The sequence below is a fragment of the Phoenix dactylifera genome, chromosome 9, assembly GCF_009389715.1.
Source record: "Phoenix dactylifera cultivar Barhee BC4 chromosome 9, palm_55x_up_171113_PBpolish2nd_filt_p, whole genome shotgun sequence".
Lineage (NCBI taxonomy): Eukaryota > Viridiplantae > Streptophyta > Magnoliopsida > Arecales > Arecaceae > Phoenix > Phoenix dactylifera.
This window is the reverse complement of record NC_052400.1, coordinates 12,262,511-12,280,173: the sequence shown is the minus strand read 5'-3', so window position 1 is coordinate 12,280,173 and position 17,663 is coordinate 12,262,511. Positions and strand designations below refer to the sequence as shown.

At 39.3% G+C, this 17,663-nt stretch overlaps 2 protein-coding genes across 2 annotated transcripts; one reads left to right on the top strand and one right to left on the bottom strand.

Annotated features, from left to right (window-relative positions):
- Window positions 1-1,732: 1,732 nt before the first annotated feature.
- On the bottom strand, window positions 1,733-3,367 carry LOC103701799 (AT-hook motif nuclear-localized protein 17-like). The gene has a single exon (XM_039130053.1). The coding sequence runs from the start codon at window positions 2,765-2,767 to the stop codon at window positions 1,883-1,885; it is 885 nt and encodes a 294-aa protein (XP_038985981.1). The 5' UTR covers window positions 2,768-3,367; the 3' UTR covers window positions 1,733-1,882.
- A 9,390-nt stretch (window positions 3,368-12,757) lies between these two features.
- Window positions 12,758-13,068, top strand: LOC120111895 (dolichyl-diphosphooligosaccharide--protein glycosyltransferase subunit 4A). The gene has a single exon (XM_039130054.1). The coding sequence runs from the start codon at window positions 12,758-12,760 to the stop codon at window positions 12,869-12,871; it is 114 nt and encodes a 37-aa protein (XP_038985982.1). The 3' UTR covers window positions 12,872-13,068.
- Window positions 13,069-17,663: the final 4,595 nt, after the last annotated feature.

Genomic DNA, 17,663 nt, shown 5'->3' with positions numbered 1-17,663 from the left:
TTAAACCCATGGCTATCCTAGATATATGCATATATGCACGAGTCCCACCTTCCTCAAGGTGTAAGAGTTCAAAGTATTTGGAGGAAGGCTACATGTCGCGTACTTACACATAAACACATGTATGCGCACACAAATACCATGTAATTATTTCTATGTAATTTGTGAACAAAACACATAACAATCAACGTTAAGCATATAACTTATACACAACAATTTATATGATTTACTTGTCATATGTATTATAATATAATAAACATGCCTACAAACTAGGCTTTGGCCTAGCCATTACATCTTTTGGTCTAGGTTCTGTAGTTCAAATCTTGGATAGTCTTTCCAGCTATGAGAGAGAAGTAATTCAAGTTGATAGCGCTCCTATAATTCTCCTAAGAAAGAAACCATTCAATTTTCTTTATAAGAAAAGATATATAATACAAATCTATTCTCAAAAATATAAAAAAAAAATACCATTGCTTGGTGGAGGAAAAGAAAAAAACCGAAGCCTGAGAACAAGAGAAAAGATGCCATTTTTTAAAGATTGCACTTTCAACTTTAGTGGAGACAGGAAAGCAAGTCAAAAATCTGTTGTAAGTAAAACAATGTAATACCAAGATAAGTCTTAGTAATATATAGGACAATAAAATAAAGTTTAGTTCGCACCTATTAATACTAAATAATCTTGATAATAATAAAGTCTGCTAGCGATGGTCAGATCCTTCATTTCTCTCTAATTACATGCTTGATCGAGAGTACCTTTAGAAATTTGCAATTGTTTGAGCCTAGTAAATGTAAACTAGTTTTATGAGTCTCGTCTGCTAAAGGATTCCAACTGTATTTCTAAAGATATACTAGAATAAAATTCTTATATGGGGCAACTAGATTTATGATGTAGCTTCGCACGTGGCTAGCCACTCCGAAGGCATCTTATGAGTTGGATTTTTTTTTTAAATTTTATTGAGTGTATCCATTCTATAACGGTATAATTCATCTGCTTAAAAAAAAAAAAGTTATGAATATGGAACCATATTTCTTAATCAATCTGATTCATTAAATATAAATTATAATTGAGCCCAACTATCCAGGTTTTACAAAATATAAACTCTTTGCTGGACCATATGAATTCCACCATGTTTTGCTGCCCTCTGGTTCTGCCACATGCTAAACACAGGAAAGGAAGAAATTCTACCGTGTCCAGTTCATTGCACTTGGCCAATTCCATTTGTGACCCAAAGACAACACCATCACGACGCCGGCCTCTCGCTGCTGGCAGGCTGTCGGAGACTTAATTTTTAGTTGTACCTTTTGACGAACAGAAATATCTAATCAAGATGGTGCAGTGCTACAGGAGACGATGGTTTTGTTCCCCCAAAGATTGTTGGATGTTCTTATGTCGACCGGTGTATCTTTTGCAGAGCCGTGTAAGCAGCCGGTTTGGAAAAACGAAAAAGAACAAAAAAAAAAAAAAAAAAAAAGTGAAGACAATATCACTTTTGCTTTCCAAGAGAGGGAGATCAGATCGCGTTATCTCAAAGCACAACGTTCTTCTTTCTCTCGAAGATAGAAGAGGTAACAAGTGTTCCATTTCTTAGCCGTTTTCTAATGCACCTTTTAAGGCTGCTCCCTTCCGTCTTACTTTAATTAAGTCTTACTCCAAGCCTTCGTCTCTGTTTTAGTTCTTCTCCATGCAAGAATGACCCAAAGAGATACATGCACACACACACAAAACAAAAAGAAAGAACAAAAGAAGATGAATGTCAAGAGGACGCATCCCCGTCATCCATCGTTATCCACTTCACCATACATATAAGCCTCGAACTTTCAGTTCAAGAAAATAAAAATCAGATAATTTCTTTTTACAGCAAAGAAGAAGATAAAATCTAGAGACTCAATACGGTGGCGGCGGCGGCGGTGGATTTGGGGAGCAGAGGGTGGGATTCCACACATGGGGAGGGAAGTGACCACCGTAGATCCGTATGCTGTCGGACGATCCATGATCGTGATCGTGATCATAATGCCGGTGATGATAGTGATGCTGTGCTTCTTCGTCATGATCATTGTAATCATCCGCATCTTGATGAGGCTGGGCGGCAGCCTCATCTCCACCTCCGCCGCCGCCGCCGGAGAGCGAGGCGGAGGCCGAACCCGCCTGTTCCTCCATTGGCAGCCGGTGGAAGCTGGGCTGTGCGAACGCCGCCGCCACCACCACTACGGTCCCCGCTGCCACCAGCGGCCCTGCTACCATGCCCCCAAGCACCCTCCCCTGCGGCCCAGCCAGCGACACGGAGAACCCGCCGCCCGCGGCGACGGGAAGGGTCGGCGGGAAGAAGGTGGCGGAGATGGAGAGTATCTCGAAGCGGCCGCGAAACGTCACGGCAGCGGATCCGTCCGGCGGTACGGGTGGCTGGCGGAGGGTGACGCTGGCAACGGTACCGGAGGCGGCGAGGACGCAGATGCCGAGGGAGCGGTGGCGGGAGAAGGCGGCGAGGGCGGCAGCGACGTCGCGGCCGGCGGGGATCTCGAGGACGTGGGGCCGCATGGCAGGCGAGGGATCGATGAACTCCCGGGTGATGACGACCGGCGGCTTGAGCTTGTTCTTGGATCCTGGCGGGCGGCCTCTGGGCCTCTTGACGACCTCGATACTCGAACCATCCCCTCCTTTCCCTCCTCCTCCTCCTCCTCCTCCTCTAGTCCCTCCCTCCTCGGCCGTCTTCTTTTGTTTCTTGCGCTCTTCACAGCTCCTACTATCCACTTCCTCGGAGTAGCACTCCATCTTAGATAACAAAGCAAAGAGAGAACTGGAATGGAACGGAACTTGGCTTTGTTGTTGAAGTTTTAAAGCAGGGAATAGCTTTTGGATCGAGTAATGGGTTATTGGAGGAAGAAGGTAATGGTTTGGTACGGTACTTCGGAAGGAAGTAAAGAAAGGATTGAAAGGAGAAATGGTGCCGGAAATTGAGTGAGAAGGATGAGTGGGACCGAGTTGGTTGAGAGTGGGAGATATGGCTGCAGTGCTGATTACGCTTATATGGATTGGAAGGGTAGGGGTTGGTCTTCTTGCTTCACATCCAACTTTGTAAATATTTTGAGGAGCTTCAGAGTTTTTTTTTTTGTTGGTCTTTCACCCTCTGTCGCCGCCCCTAACTTTGGAAGGAAGTAGAGAAAGGATTGAAAGAAGTAATGGTGCCGGAGATTGAGAAGGATGAATGGGGCCGAGTTGGTAGGGAGTTGGAGATATGGCTGGAGTGATGATACATGGACTACGTTTATATGGATGGAAGGGTCGAGGTTGGTCTTTTTGGTTCACATTCAGCTTTGTATATATTTTGAGAAGCTTGAGGTTTTTTTTTATATATATTTTGTCTTTGGCCCTCCGCCGCCACCCCCTTGTCTCCACCTGTTTTTCTCCACACATTTATTGTTTTCTTTCTTACGCGGAGAGTTAGCTAGGCTGGCTTGGCCTCCGAGTACCAATACATGTTGTCAACATGCTTGTTTACTGGTTCTAGGTGGTCATCCTTTTGCTTTCCTGGGCTCGTTTGGTTGGAAAATAAAAAAAAATAGTGTTTTTATAGAAATAAAATTTCTATATTTTATATAAAAGATAAAATTTATATAAAATATTAAAAAAAGTCTAATTTCTACCGCTAGAATTATGGTATTTTTTTAAAAAAATATTTTTAGATAGAGCAGGATAATTTTTTTTATTAAAAACATAACAGATATTTTATATATTTTTTTAGAAAGATAAAGTCTCAGTCAAACATAAAATTTTTATATTTTATATAAAAGATAAAATTTATATAAAATATAAAAGAGTCTAATTTCTATGGCTAGAAAATATGGTATTTTTTTTAAAAAAATTTATCTTCAGCGGAATAAAATTTTTTTCTTTATTAAAAATATAATAGATATTTTATATAATTTTTTAGAAATGTAAAGCCTCAGCCAAACATTAGCTACTTGTGATATTTTCTCGGACGAGTCTCAAAACCCTTTCACTTGTCAAAACGGATGGCCTCACTTGGTTCGTACGTCTGCATCTTATCTAGTTATGGTCTTATGGATAAGCTTTAAGCTTTTTTCTTTTTTTTTTGTCATAAAGGCCACATTGGGGAGGATTGAGATAGAAGAAACGGAGAGCAGCAAAGCTGTGAGAACTAGAGCCTGGGACGTCAAAGAGAGAATACCTTTTAGATGATAGCAAAAAGTTAATGTAACATCTTTCTTGATAGAGCAATGCTGTAATAACCTAAAAAAAATAACTCAGCAAAGTTACTTAGGCATCTTGTATCAATCACTTTGCCTCATTAAACATCACAATTCATGATATCAACCCAAAGGAAGCAGCAAGAATACACAACACCAGCTGACTAACTAGTTGAGTGATATTTTTGAGTCACCCAAGCATTTTTGTTCTTAACATCAAAATCCCTGTGAATTCTATCTAGTAATCATTAAAATTTGAGCAATTCACGTATACAAATCAGTGTTCCAAAGAGTCCAAAAGAAAGAACCAATTAACTGAACTCTCATCAACAGCGGAAACTGCATGAATTAATTGGCAACAACTAGGGTTATGAAGTATTCATATTCATAGGTCAGTTTTACTCCAGATGAAATGTAAGCCATTCATTGTAAATTCTAGCAAATTAATTAATTTAACTCCGGCACCATGGACTAACTCAACCTCCATCATGTGTACCTACTGACTTCTTATCATGCTGCACTAATTACTCCAAATCATATTGCCTTCACATATCAATCTTGAAAGTAATCTTGCTGGAATGTGTCCTTTTAAAACTCATCTGACTAAGTGAGTAATTAATGCTTTTGTGTGAAAGAATGGTTGTTCTTCTCTCACAATATCGACCATTTGATGGAATTTTGCATAGATCTAAAAGTACTTCAATTTTTTTTTTTTTTGTGAATATCTACCTGCATAGATCTCTGAGCAAGCATTGCGACGATGGATCTGAGCGTGTGAAGAAAGATAAATTCTTTGGCATAAAAGATACAATCCCTGCCCAGTTAAAGGCCCAGTTGCCAACTCAGTATCGCGTGGGCCCACGAAATTTTTCATCTGCACTAGAGAGCATTTTTCTTGATCAAACATTGATGCAGGCGGCTAAAGATCATGCGAACGCATGCGGATTTAGTGGAAGATATGATCAGACTTTGACTATTCAATACTTCGTGTTTGTTCTTGTGAACCCTTTCCAAAAGAGGCACATATCAAGTTGACAAGTGGATTTATAAGCCCCCACCAACTTCTTCCAACCTCATCCTGTCTTTCTGGCCTTCATCTAAAGTTCAGACGATAGGATTTCCGAGAGCTTAGCTTTGAAATGTGGCCTGTGGTACCCCTTGAGTCTGGTCAATGGTGGTATTTTCTGATACATGAGCTTGTGGTTGGAGAAATTATTATCTAGACTCGGTCTACAAGCATCATGCAAATGATCATTCTGTCGCCTCAGCCATTCTAGTAATTAATTTCTGCCGTGGTTGGGTCTACATAGGCTAAAGCATGCGAAAATTCGCAAGATCTAATTTGGTACACCTACATTTATGGGAACAGTTGGATCTGTCCATGTCCTTATCACCCACTTCAATCACGTTATGGATTCAGTGTACCGTGCACAAGTTACTGCAAGGATATCAATTGATGACGAAGCATTATATACTTCGAGCACGAATACATCAAGATAACTCTAAAAATCAACAAATTTCGAAGTGCTTAAGCAAGGGGTTATTTGTCATAATATGCATCTTTTGGCGATACAATTTTTCCGGAAAAAAAAAAGATAAAATTAAAAAAAAAGTCATAAACAAGGGGTTATTTGTGCTACTATATTTTATTCCAAACTGTTATAAATTTTTGTGTTGGATCACTCGAAACAAGATTGGAGGAAAAAACAAAGCCCTAATGAAGTTCTCGAGTTCTAATAGTTCTCCCTTTTAAAGCATAGTAAATATAGAAAAAGGGACAACGTTAACAAGAAAAGACTGAAAAATAGTAACCAATTCGGGGCCCTTTTTTCCGCCTCCTTTTCTTCCTTCTTATCAAGAGGATGTAAACAGCTATGGAAAAAGAAGTGGGGAAAGGCTGGTATGTTAAACATCGAAATACGAGGAAGTTTAAGTTCAATATTTGGTGGTGATATATTCAGTGATTACAGGGGGCAATGTTATCCATCGTATAAGGATTGCAATAAAATATAAATGTCTGTATCTCTTTGTAACAAGCCTCCATGATTTTATAGTGCTGCAATACTTCCACGAGTCGAGATAATCCAAAAATAAAGCTTTTTTTTTTCACTTCTAATGGCATCGTTGACCGCTGTGGATGGATAGCTATTACAATTATGGATCATTTGGCTTGTGGCTTGACTGCCAATTTAACTGAAGGATCATACGCAGCTCCATTGGTACGCGTAAAGAGTCATAAATTCATCAACAAGCTAGAATGCTAGATCCGCACGACCAACTAGTGAAAAAATACTAACATGGCTAATCCTCCTTGAGTGAGGGCTCTGTAAGTAGCCTTCTAGTTATTGTTTTGTATCAGTAGCAGTATTGAACCCAAAGGGTCCAAACATTAGACGACTCCGCTTCCAGATCTTGTACAAGATCTAAGCTGAGTTTTTTATCGAGCCGGGTAAAAATTCCCATTTACTATTTTTTTAATTTCTAATATTCAGGATTAGCTCTGAATTTTAGATCTATTCTGTTCTACCTTGGAATTGGCTTTAACGGGCCTGGTAGCAAGCTGATCCGGTCGTTGGCAGCTCTAAAAAAGAAGAGGGCATGTTTATCATGTGGGAGATTTATGCTTAGCGGAATATTAAAGAAGCATAAATATTTTTACTAACCTCTGGCCCTCATTGATTAAGCACCTGCAACACCTCCGCTTGAGAAAGATTAAGCACCGAGGAGGAAGAGACCTGCGGGAGAGAGAGAGAGGAGGGGAGACATGACTTGAGTGCCTTAGATGATGGATCCATACTAGGTTAGAGATCCGGATCTTTATCTTTAAGGTTTATCTCTAATTAGTTTCCATCCATTATAGAAACTACCTGATAAGATAAACTCTGAATAACCTCTAATCAAATTAGATTAAGTCACCATTTAAACGAGGTCGTGTTTATCCTGATATGGGTAAACTTGATCAAGTGGGCCACATCAAGTTTCCTAAAATTAAAAAACATGCTAACATATCAAACTAGATAAATAACAATAATAGAAATAAATGATCTTTGGCTGCTTGGAAGCTCTCCTAACAACTTCATAATAGTAATACAATCTAGAAAAGCTTCCAAGAGGATTAGAGCAAATGAACGAACAGCTTGCAAAAGCTCAAATCAAGCTCGAAAGTTTAATAAATCAAGTTTGAATCGCCGAAACAAGCTCCAAATTCATTTGATCAGGCCTAGCTCGAAAAAAAGTTAAATATATTTATATTATGTTGCACTTTGCACAAATAATGTATTATTAAATTAAGGCTTAAATCATTTTTTTCTTTTTACATTAATTAAATACTAGTTTGGGCTCGAGCTATTCGAGCAAGTTCGATTCAAATTTGAATTGCGCTTGATTCAAAATGTAGAATTATTAAACTAATCAATTAGACTTGTTTTCGACTGGATTTAAAATTAAATTTAAATTGAGCTCGATGTAATCATAAAAAAACCAAGCTTGATCCATGGTTCAAGCTATAGATTTGTTTCAAATTAAGCTTGGTCGGACCCAAGCTCGACAGACTCGGTTAAATTACATCCCTAATTTCACACCCATCCGATGTGTCTATTTCACGTGATGGTGCACGTGCGCAGTACTGAGTACATTCTTTAGGTCATGCCCCCTCTGCTGCGGAACGAGGCAAGGCGAGACAAGGCGAGAGGCGTAGACGAGTTTTCTGGGAGGTTCCGATCGAGGCGAGGCAAAGGTGAGCAACCAGGGTCTCTCTGCGTTTCTTCGTCTGATCACTTAGGGTTCTCGACTTGATCGTTAACTTCCGTGGCTGTTTGATTTTTCGTTTTTTTTTTTTGAGAAAATTTGGGGCTTTTTGATCTCGTTTATGCTTAGTTATTCGATCTCTTAGATATTTGCCCTTTTTTTAGGCTTTTTTTAAATGTTTTTATATTTATCGCTGTTCTGGAGGCACTCTGTGTTAGATCCGAAGCCCTCTCCCGAAAATCTAACATCTATAGCCTGACTAGCATCGATCCATGTCCAAAATACCAAAAAGGAACAAAAACATCTTGCCCGTATTTTGTTTCTTTGTTTTATTTCATGTATTAATATAACGAGGAATATTTTCATGTTTTTTATTGATCTGGCTTGAACTCCATAAGCATTTCTTTTTGTACGAGATATATGAAGAAACTGAATTTTGAGTTAGCATATGAAATGTGGATTGTGAAGTTGGAGGAAAGCATTACAGAGAATTTCAGAGTATTTAATTTTACATGGCATAGCAGTTCGATGGTTGTGTCGTTTTTGTCATTTATATGGAATGAGAATGTCAATTCCCATCTATGGACGTGATATTGTAATCTTCCAGATGAGCATTTACATTACCCCCTGTATTGTTGTCTGAGCCATTACATAGTTGACTCTTATTGGTTTCTGGCGAAAGCTATAATGAACAGGACGCCATGTAGCATAAGGATTCTTCATAGGAAGAATAGAGTTAAGGCAAGTGGAGCATGTCTTGTTTAATGGAATCACTATTGTTATAGAAATGCTCTAAATAAATAATGGTTACAGTGAGTCGAGTCTTGAGCAAATAAAACTATTATTTTTCAGTTATTATCTGTTATCTCCTGTTATAAGTTTGTGGCTACTAATGACTCTTACAATAGCCATTGATTTATTTCTAGAAAAATCTATTCAATGATTGGAAAAATAATGTCCGATAATCTCATTCTAATGGTAAACAACTGTTTGGTGGGTGTCTATTAGTAGGGGATATCACCGCAGCATACATTAGGGCATAAGCTTTAAAGCATCCTAACAAAGCTTTTAATCAGTTAATAGTGCATGAGGAGTTTCTGCACTCCAATGGATATATGGTGATAGGAAAGATAGAGTGAGTATCTGCATTCGTGGAGAGCCATTTTCCACCTTTTGGTCATGCATCTTCATCTCCAAAAGGTTCTGTTCTCTTGGTTGAAATTCGTGAACAGTTATCATGACATGTCTCCCTAAAATACATAATGTTCTTAGGCATGTCCTCAGTGAAGTTAAACTATCTCTTCCCAATATTTTCTTGAGGTTATAATTGTTCCTACATCTTCTAGAAAGTTCATTATCTACTGTTTAGACAAAGCTTGAGATTTTCACATTGTCTTGACCCATGATGAAATCTTTCTTATAAGTCCATAAGGATTTCAGCATACTTGACACAATCCAATATTATTGGAGTCTTTGTTTTCCATAAAAGCATGTACTGTGAGATTTTTTTGGGGTTACGGTTCGCCCATGCTACTAGCGACTACGCTGCATTGAGGTGATATGTGCAGCATCTAGGGGGATATCATCATTTTTTTTAAAAAAAGAATTAGTGTTAACATGTTGTACTTACTATCAATGATTTATGTCTCGGTACTAGGCCCTGAGCCATTATCTTCCCGATACAGTGTGATATATGCCTTTTTACTGACACACGGTACACAATTATATTATTATGAAGATCTTTCTCAATGATTTTGATTCATGCAAGTGACTCTGGGGGTGGCAAATTGATTATTTACTCATTTAGTTTGAGGCACCCAGGTACATTCTCCTTGCTAGTTTTATGAGAGCAAAAATGCATGAAGCAACCTTATCTTACCTTTTGAGTTTTGAATGGGTGGAGTAATTGCTCTGTCAATGTAGGGTTGGTAATTAGCTATCTAGAATGTTGGTTGAAAGGTTATTTGGCATTACATGTTTGGAAAGAGGAGCTTCTAGGTTCTCCAGACCTTTATGTGGTTTGCAATTAATGAAAGGATTTTGGAAATGATCTAATTTTGATTCTAGATGCCTTCCTTTTCCATATCCATCTAAAGTGAATTCACTTGAATTCCTTGATGTATGTACTATAATCTGTTAAGAGTTGAGATGCCTCTAGATTTTGCTAGAGTCTTCCAGAATGACTTCAAGATGTAAAATAAGCTATTAAGGTATCACCTGGGATTTGCTTGATCCTACTAGCTCTTTGGTGGTAGATATGAAATATTACAATAAACAAGCCTATGGAATTCTTGAGTAAAAGAAGGACCTGATGTGTCCGGCTAAATGCCTTTCTTCAGAGTGAGAGTACTAACGGATGTTAGAAACTCATAAAGTGTTGTCATTATCCAGGATGGTTGTGATATTTCCTAGTGATTGGCTAAACTTGTATATGATGTTGCAACCTATAAATTGACTTGTAAATACAACTTCATGGTTGTGAATGTGTATTTAGTTTATTAGAAGCTTACAAATGTAAATGAAGATATTGCTAGAAGTTATGGCTACTCTAACCACATATATGCATCATTAAGTTATTATGAAGTACACATTTAAAAACAAGCAATGTGTTGGTATTTCTATGAAATGTTGGTAGTATCAATGGCTATTCCTTCGGAAGGAAGGTATTGAATGTGAGAAGAACCATTCAGTGAGTTGGTGCAGGGCCTAGAAATTGAAGAGGAGATTGTAGAATTGATGGATATGAGTAATGTGTTCTTTTTGATATTGCTTAAGCAGATTCAAAATAAATTAGGAGCTTTAACTCATCTTCTTTAGTGAGATATTGCAGAGGCAGGATTGACCAAGTCGTCATCTTGCTGGAGGACCCTTAATGGTGTCATGAAGGTTGAACATCCACTTGGCATCTATCTCTGGAAGTTTTGATGCAATCTGTGGTGTGAAGCGAATCAAGAGATGCATTCTCTGAGGTTTTCAAAACTGCCTATCATAGTTGGAATTTTTACATGCTTAGAAAGGATGAGGTGTCAAGATGTTCTGAGATAGTAGAAATGAATGGATATTGTGGAAACTTCAGTTAATTCTTTTGAAGGTTAATCTCTCATTACTATGAGGATATCTGATCGAAGTGGACCGGAAATAGAATCTATTCTGATACGAATGTAAAGAGCACTTGAGGATGGTAAAGTTGGCTTGATGACCTTGCAATAGGTTTTGATCTAGAAAAATCAATCCTTTTGTGGTTGTTGATCAGGGAAAGAATTTTGGTGTGCAACAATTTAGGTTAGAGTTTTTATAATTGATGGTTCTTGTTGCCACAGGGAGATGGTGTGTAAGTCTACGTATTCATTTGGGTCCTTTGGTGTTAATTGCTTGATTTCTTGGAGAATCTTGTACCCTTACAAGTTTGTGTCTGAGGTAAATGATAATTATGTTTCGTGACATTCTGCATTCGACTTTGCGGAGGTCCTTCAAACACCGTAGCATAAAATGCATGAATAGAAGTTATCAGGCGAAGAAGTTCGGGAAATTATGTAAAAGTTTCTTTGGACCTAGAGTGGATTTACTTGCCCTGTAACTAAATTTGCTTCAATATCAAGATAGGCAAAGTTGGAGTGGTTTTCCATAGTTTGTAACTAAAGGGGAACCATTAGGCGACAGGCCGAACTCTGAATCAAATTCTCTGGGATAAGGGGTGCTGTCATTCTCTTTCCCCAACAAAAATATGGATTCAAGTTATTTGGAGGAGTAGTGGGCTGGCTGATAAGGGACCTGCATTTGGTGGCACGGTGCCATCCCAGGTGATGCTCTAGAGTGCCGCAAGTGTATTTGAATATGTCATGACTACTGCAATTTCAAGAAAGGAAATCAATTGGCTGATCGGGCTTTGAAAGGGAGCCTTCCATTCTATGGAGGACTCTGGTTTGAGAATGGTTCTTTTCTTCTTTCTAATCTGCATATTTGTTAATTCAGGAGGTTCAAAGATTGGTTGTATAGTCTTAAGGCTTTTGTATCCACCATTGCTCAAAGAGAAGAAGGCTCTACAATCAATCATGTATCTGCATAGAGAGCAAATTGCACCCATTCACCTCCTTGAATAATGAGATTTATATTATAGTGAGAATGAGATATCCATGGTGGAGATAAGCTGATGAAGCATATGGACAGAGGAGTTGAGCTCCAAAAGTGGCAGTACATTTCTGGATGGTGGGACCCAGATTTTCTTTGTTTTCATACTTTTCCTCATATGCTCTGATCAGTGGTATGGAGTCTTGTTGAGTTGCTGAAAGTCATGGGAATAGTTGACGAGTGCTGATTGTTGTTCTTCTTTGGCATTTGTTGATTATTATATATAACTAATTGCTAACTTTCACATGCTGCCACGTTTCACATGAGAAATGCAGACCCTGATCTGAATTACACAAAAAAAAAGGAAAAAAAAGCAAGATGCTGCATTCTTTTTTTTTTTGTCAAGGATGTATGTGTTTCTAATCTCAGATAATATAAAGAATTCTGAACTTTGAAAGTCATTTATTTAAAATGAGCTAGCAAAGAAAAAAAATGTTTTGTCCAGGAAACCTCATGATTTGGAGACCTAATTTCGAACAATTATTTGATTTATACTCACCCAGTTGGAACTGGTTTGGAATTGCTGCATCCATTTGCACTGTATTTCGAAAATTAACTTGCATGTGTTGTTACTTTTCACATCTCTTCAGAAAACCTGCAAGTCATATGTTATGTATATAGCATGTCTTCCACCCAATCTTTGCTGATTAGCTGTTATTTTGTTTGTTCTATTTTGTAGATGATTGACGATCAAGACTTGGGATTCTTTGCCAATTTCCTTGGCATATTTATATTTATTTTGGTAATTGCTTATCACTACGTCATGGCTGACCCAAAATATGAAGGAAATTAATACTAAACTGTTGATGCTTTAGTAACAAGGAGACTAGAACTTTCATTGAGCAACATGGAGACATTTGTTGTTTAGTGTTACAAATTTGATGATGGTTTTGTCATGAGGAACTTTCTGCTTTCATTCTGCCAAAATGAATTGATACACTTTCTGCTTTTTTCTGCTTTATATGAAGTGAACATATTTTCTTTCTAGCAGTCCCTTCAAATCAAAATTGTTTGTCTGCTGTAGTACTGGTACTTCTCCATGTTAACCATTGCAACTTGGATTGGATTGTCGAGGGCTTGTTTAGCACCATTGATTTGTGTTTTTGCTTTTCTCTGAATTAGTGAAATTCCACGTAAAGATTGACGTTAAAGACAGTACTTCCAAAAAAATTAGGCTGTTCCTTGCCTTTTATTTTCTCTCATTTTTTGAAAGCAACAAATCTTTGTTTCTTAAGCTCTAAATATTTTGCAAACAATTTCAGAAAATAAGAGTTTCATCATGCAGGGTTTTCGTGCTATCAGCATGACCTAAGTATGGCCATTTTGCGAATCCTCAAAATGACAAAAGGTTTATTAAGGAAGTTTATGACAGTCAAATATGTAACAGCTTATGTGAGTTTTTTCCCCTTCTAATTACGAAAACAGTAGTACATTAGTACACCTACGTCCGGTGAAAGCCAGGCTCACTAATGACCTTTCACTTGAGGTTAGATGTAATTTTCTTTGCTTTGTGATCATAAGAGACATATCCATTCCAAGGTATTTAAAGTCATCCATCCATTCATTCATACATTCAATCCGAGGACCTATCTTGTTTACTGTTTAAGCTATGGGGGTCCAATGTGACCAAGAATACTCTCTTCCTAGGCCAGCCCAACTATCTGAAGTGCTGGAGGAAAAAAGGCCTGAGTAGAACTTTTGGGCCTTAAAAAAAAGTTGGCCACATCCCTTGTAAAAAGCCGAGCAAATGCCTATTTACGCCTGTCTTTTATGGAGGAGCAGCGCCGTTATACGATTTGTGAATGCAAAAACTACAACCTCTATTCGTGCATTTAATCTTCAAAAACCATTAAATTCGCAGCGTTTCTTTTTATTTCACATTTTCGTTATATAACTATCCATTTTATATGTTTATTTGTGCAAGTGAATATTATTTATCTGTTCTTCTCCTCTATAAGAGAGAACACTAGAGCGGCCTTCTCAATTGTCTAAAATTTAATCTTTTGTTTCATGGAAAAAAAGGTACCATATATGGATGCGGTCAAACTATAGTTAGCACTCAAAAAGCAATTTAATTTTAATATGTTCTCATGTTATGTGGATTTGTCGTGTACAATGGGAGGATAGAAATTGAAATTGCACAAAAGAATATGGATTCTCCTTTTTTTTTTTTTTTTTTTTGGTGCATGGCTGCATGATTAATTGAAGAAATGTTTTTGAAAAAGTGTTACCAAACATTTATTTTTCTAGAAAAGCATTTTAATTTTAAATGCCCGAAAGAATTTTTCTGCATGTGAAAACAATGTCAAGGAGTGAGACTTTGATGAATTATTTCAAGAGAAAATGAGCCTGGGCTTTGTGTTTGAATGACTACTTGAATGATTCTCTAACAATCAATTTAATCTAAAAATCCTGTTTATGATTGCCCTGTTGACATTCATCAAGAAGAGTGTCCTCAGTATCCTAAATGAGGTATCAATACCTAATTGAAGGTCAACTTGTTATAAGAGAAGCCAACAATCAAAATTTTCTACCGGAAAGTGAGTTGAAGTGCCATTTCCATGCACACAATGAATTCTTGGATTTATTACAGCAATTTCCAAAATTGCATTATTCCCCTTCTGCCACATGATAGCGAGAACCTTTCGTGTGCCTGTGACAATAGGAGTTGCATATTAGTATTCTTTTCTACAACTTATATTTTCTAATATAAATTAGCATTGGTTTATTTTCTGATATTAACCATTTAAATCTTTTTTATGTTTCGCTAAACAAATCTTAACCACTAACATTATGATTAAAAAAGAATGGGTGTAGCAAGCAATTTGTTTGGTTATTGAGAGAGAAATTTTAAGAAAACTGCCGAGAGCAAATTTAGAAAGATATCTATGATTAAAATAGCATATTTAAAATAAAGAAACAAAACCTCATTAGTGATATATGGTGGCAATCACTTTAGATTTCTGTTTTATTTGTAAGCTAATTATCTTGAAAGTAATTGATATCCATGAATTTGTGATTTATTCAAGATTATTTGACTTATTTAACAAAAAAAAAAATCACGCACCATTTCCGCAAGCCAGTGGCCCGTTCGTCTAGTGCTGTTCCTCTTCCATTAGATTTTATAGATTCTTGTGAAGTTTCATATGTTCTGCAGCTGTGCAGGGTTTTTTAAGACTTTTGAACCAGTTTCAAGGCAATCCCATTATGCTGCTAGAAACATGTAATGACAGCATGTATTTGCAAATAGTTATTTAGTAATACGAGGAGCCGGGCCTTGCCATGGTAATCATGACCCCCAGCCTTAGCGACCAGAGATTATCATTTCGAATCTTGGATAATGAATTTCTAAATACTGTGACGAGAAAACCTATCTCAATTTCCATCTTTCTCACTCTATTACTATCTCTGAAAAAAAAAGAGTTAGCTATTTAATCATAACACTATAATTAAAGTTAAAGTAAGTTACAAATTTTTTTTGTGATTAGAAATAAATTATACTTACACCTAATAATTTAAAAAATTTATACTTATTTTTATTCAATACTTTAATTCATAACTTAACAGAATGTCAGTAAATCTATTAATTTTGAATGGAACCCAAATAATGCATCATAAAAATTTTAAAAAATGATCAAAGTAATCTTAAAGAGACTTAACAACTATCCAAGAATGTGCATCATTCCCTCCATTGAAGAGTAATTTTGACTTTTTACATAAGGTAATCGATTTCACTGCTATTCTTAATTTAAGAGATAAAAATATGGATTTTATAATTTACTGGACATAAATGTAATAAATACAATTTGTTAAAAATATTGTCATCTACTCTAAATATTTAATAAATTCTCCTTTCCATGACGTTTTTATAATATTGCATGGCCGTGCATGGATGTCTCAACGAGCACGAGCCTGACATTACACAAAGGTCATCATGACTAATAACAGCCATAATTCTTCTAAAAATTCCAGATTCCCCGTCAACCCTAGACTTCAAAACCGTCGAGCCACCGTAATGTGACAACATCAATTCATCTTAAATAAAATTTTGATGCTAATCAGGTCGGAGATATATAAGATTAGGAAACTCCTTTTGACTGCACGCTCATCCTCCTGTAACCGCACCATCGAAGCCAACACGCATTTGGCCAGCCTCCCACACCCGTAACTCTACTTTCCCGGTGGATCCATTAATCCCCCCGCCCCTAAGAATAAGCCCCACGAAAGAGCCACAAACACGTTAACTCCCCCTTCCTCCTCCCCATCCAAATTGGATTCCTTCCTCCATATAAATTCAACCCCACAAAATTCTCGCCTCCCCGGGCTTCCATTACCTGTGCATCAAAAGCCCCGGCTGGTGGAGACCAAGATGATCTGATTCCAACGATCTCCACCGTCAATCCGAGGGTACATCGTAAGCCATGGAAGCCCGGCGCATCAAACAATTGATGCTCCTCTCCCTTCGAACCCCTAGCGCGCGTGCTGGCACTCGTGGGTGGTAACCACACCGCTGCCCGCTTCTGCACTCGCTAGTCTCACCGCCCGCATTTCCCCCTCCCTTCTCTCCCTCTCTCGCTCTCCTTCTGCACTCGCTAGTCTCACCGCCCGCATTTCCCCCTCCCTTCTCTCTCTCTCTCGCTCTCCTTCTGCACTCGCTAGTCTCACCGCCCGCATTTCCCCCTCCCTTCTCTCTCTCTCTCGCTCTCCTTCTGCACTCGCTGGTCTCACCGCCCGCATTTCCCCCTCCCTTCTCTCTCTCTCGCTCTCCTCTCCGCTCTCCGTTCTTCGCGAACTAATTCCTCTCTGTGAATAGACTTACGACCGGAAAACCACCGTTTTTTTTTTTTCCCGGAAGTCAGCCAGCCGTGAGAGATGAAGAAGGCGAGGGGCGGTTAGACGGGTCGGCGCCGCCGGCGCCGTCGAGGTCGGCCGCGACCGACTCGTGATCCGGCTCCCGGGCCCGCAGTTCCTGCGCCTCCTCGCCCGGTCGGTGCTCCTCGCTCTCGTGATCATGTCCTTCCCCTGGCTCCAGGCCGCGCTCCTCCGTCGCGCCTCCGCCGCGGAGAACGTCGCGCCTCTCGCCGCCGTCCCGCCGATCGACGACGAGGTGTTCGTGCTGCCGATGCTCCTCGGCGATCTGCGCCTCCGCGGGCTGCTCCGGCCCGAGCACCGCGCCGTGTTCCTCGGCGACCCCGGCGTCCGGCTTTCGTACCTGAAACAGAAGGGGGTCGAGCCGATCTCCCACGACCGGATGCCGGCGGTCCCCGACGAATCTGTCGACTTCGTCATCTCCGCCGACGAGGTGCTCGCCGCCGCCGGTCGCGACGGCTTCGATTTCATCGACCGGGCCCTCAAGATAAACGGCATCGCCGTCGTCCGCGTCAGCTCCGACCCACTGGAGCCGTTCCGCCTGCCGGAGAACTACCGGATGACCTACATCCGCCAGATCGGCGCCGCCACAATGGTGGCGATGAGGAAGAAATCCGCGGCGGCCGCGGCCGAGACCGACGCCTCCGCCGCACCGGCGGTGCGGCGACGGAGGGGCCGGCGGCTGCTGGCGGTGCCGGAGGCGAAGAAGGAGGCGC

Excerpts from the sequence above, each read along its gene's own strand:
- LOC120111895 (XM_039130054.1), top strand. The coding sequence starts at position 12,758 with ATGATTGACGATCAAGACTTGGGATTCTTTGCCAATTTCCTTGGCATA.
- LOC103701799 (XM_039130053.1), bottom strand. The coding sequence starts at position 2,767 with ATGGAGTGCTACTCCGAGGAAGTGGATAGTAGGAGCTGTGAAGAGCGC.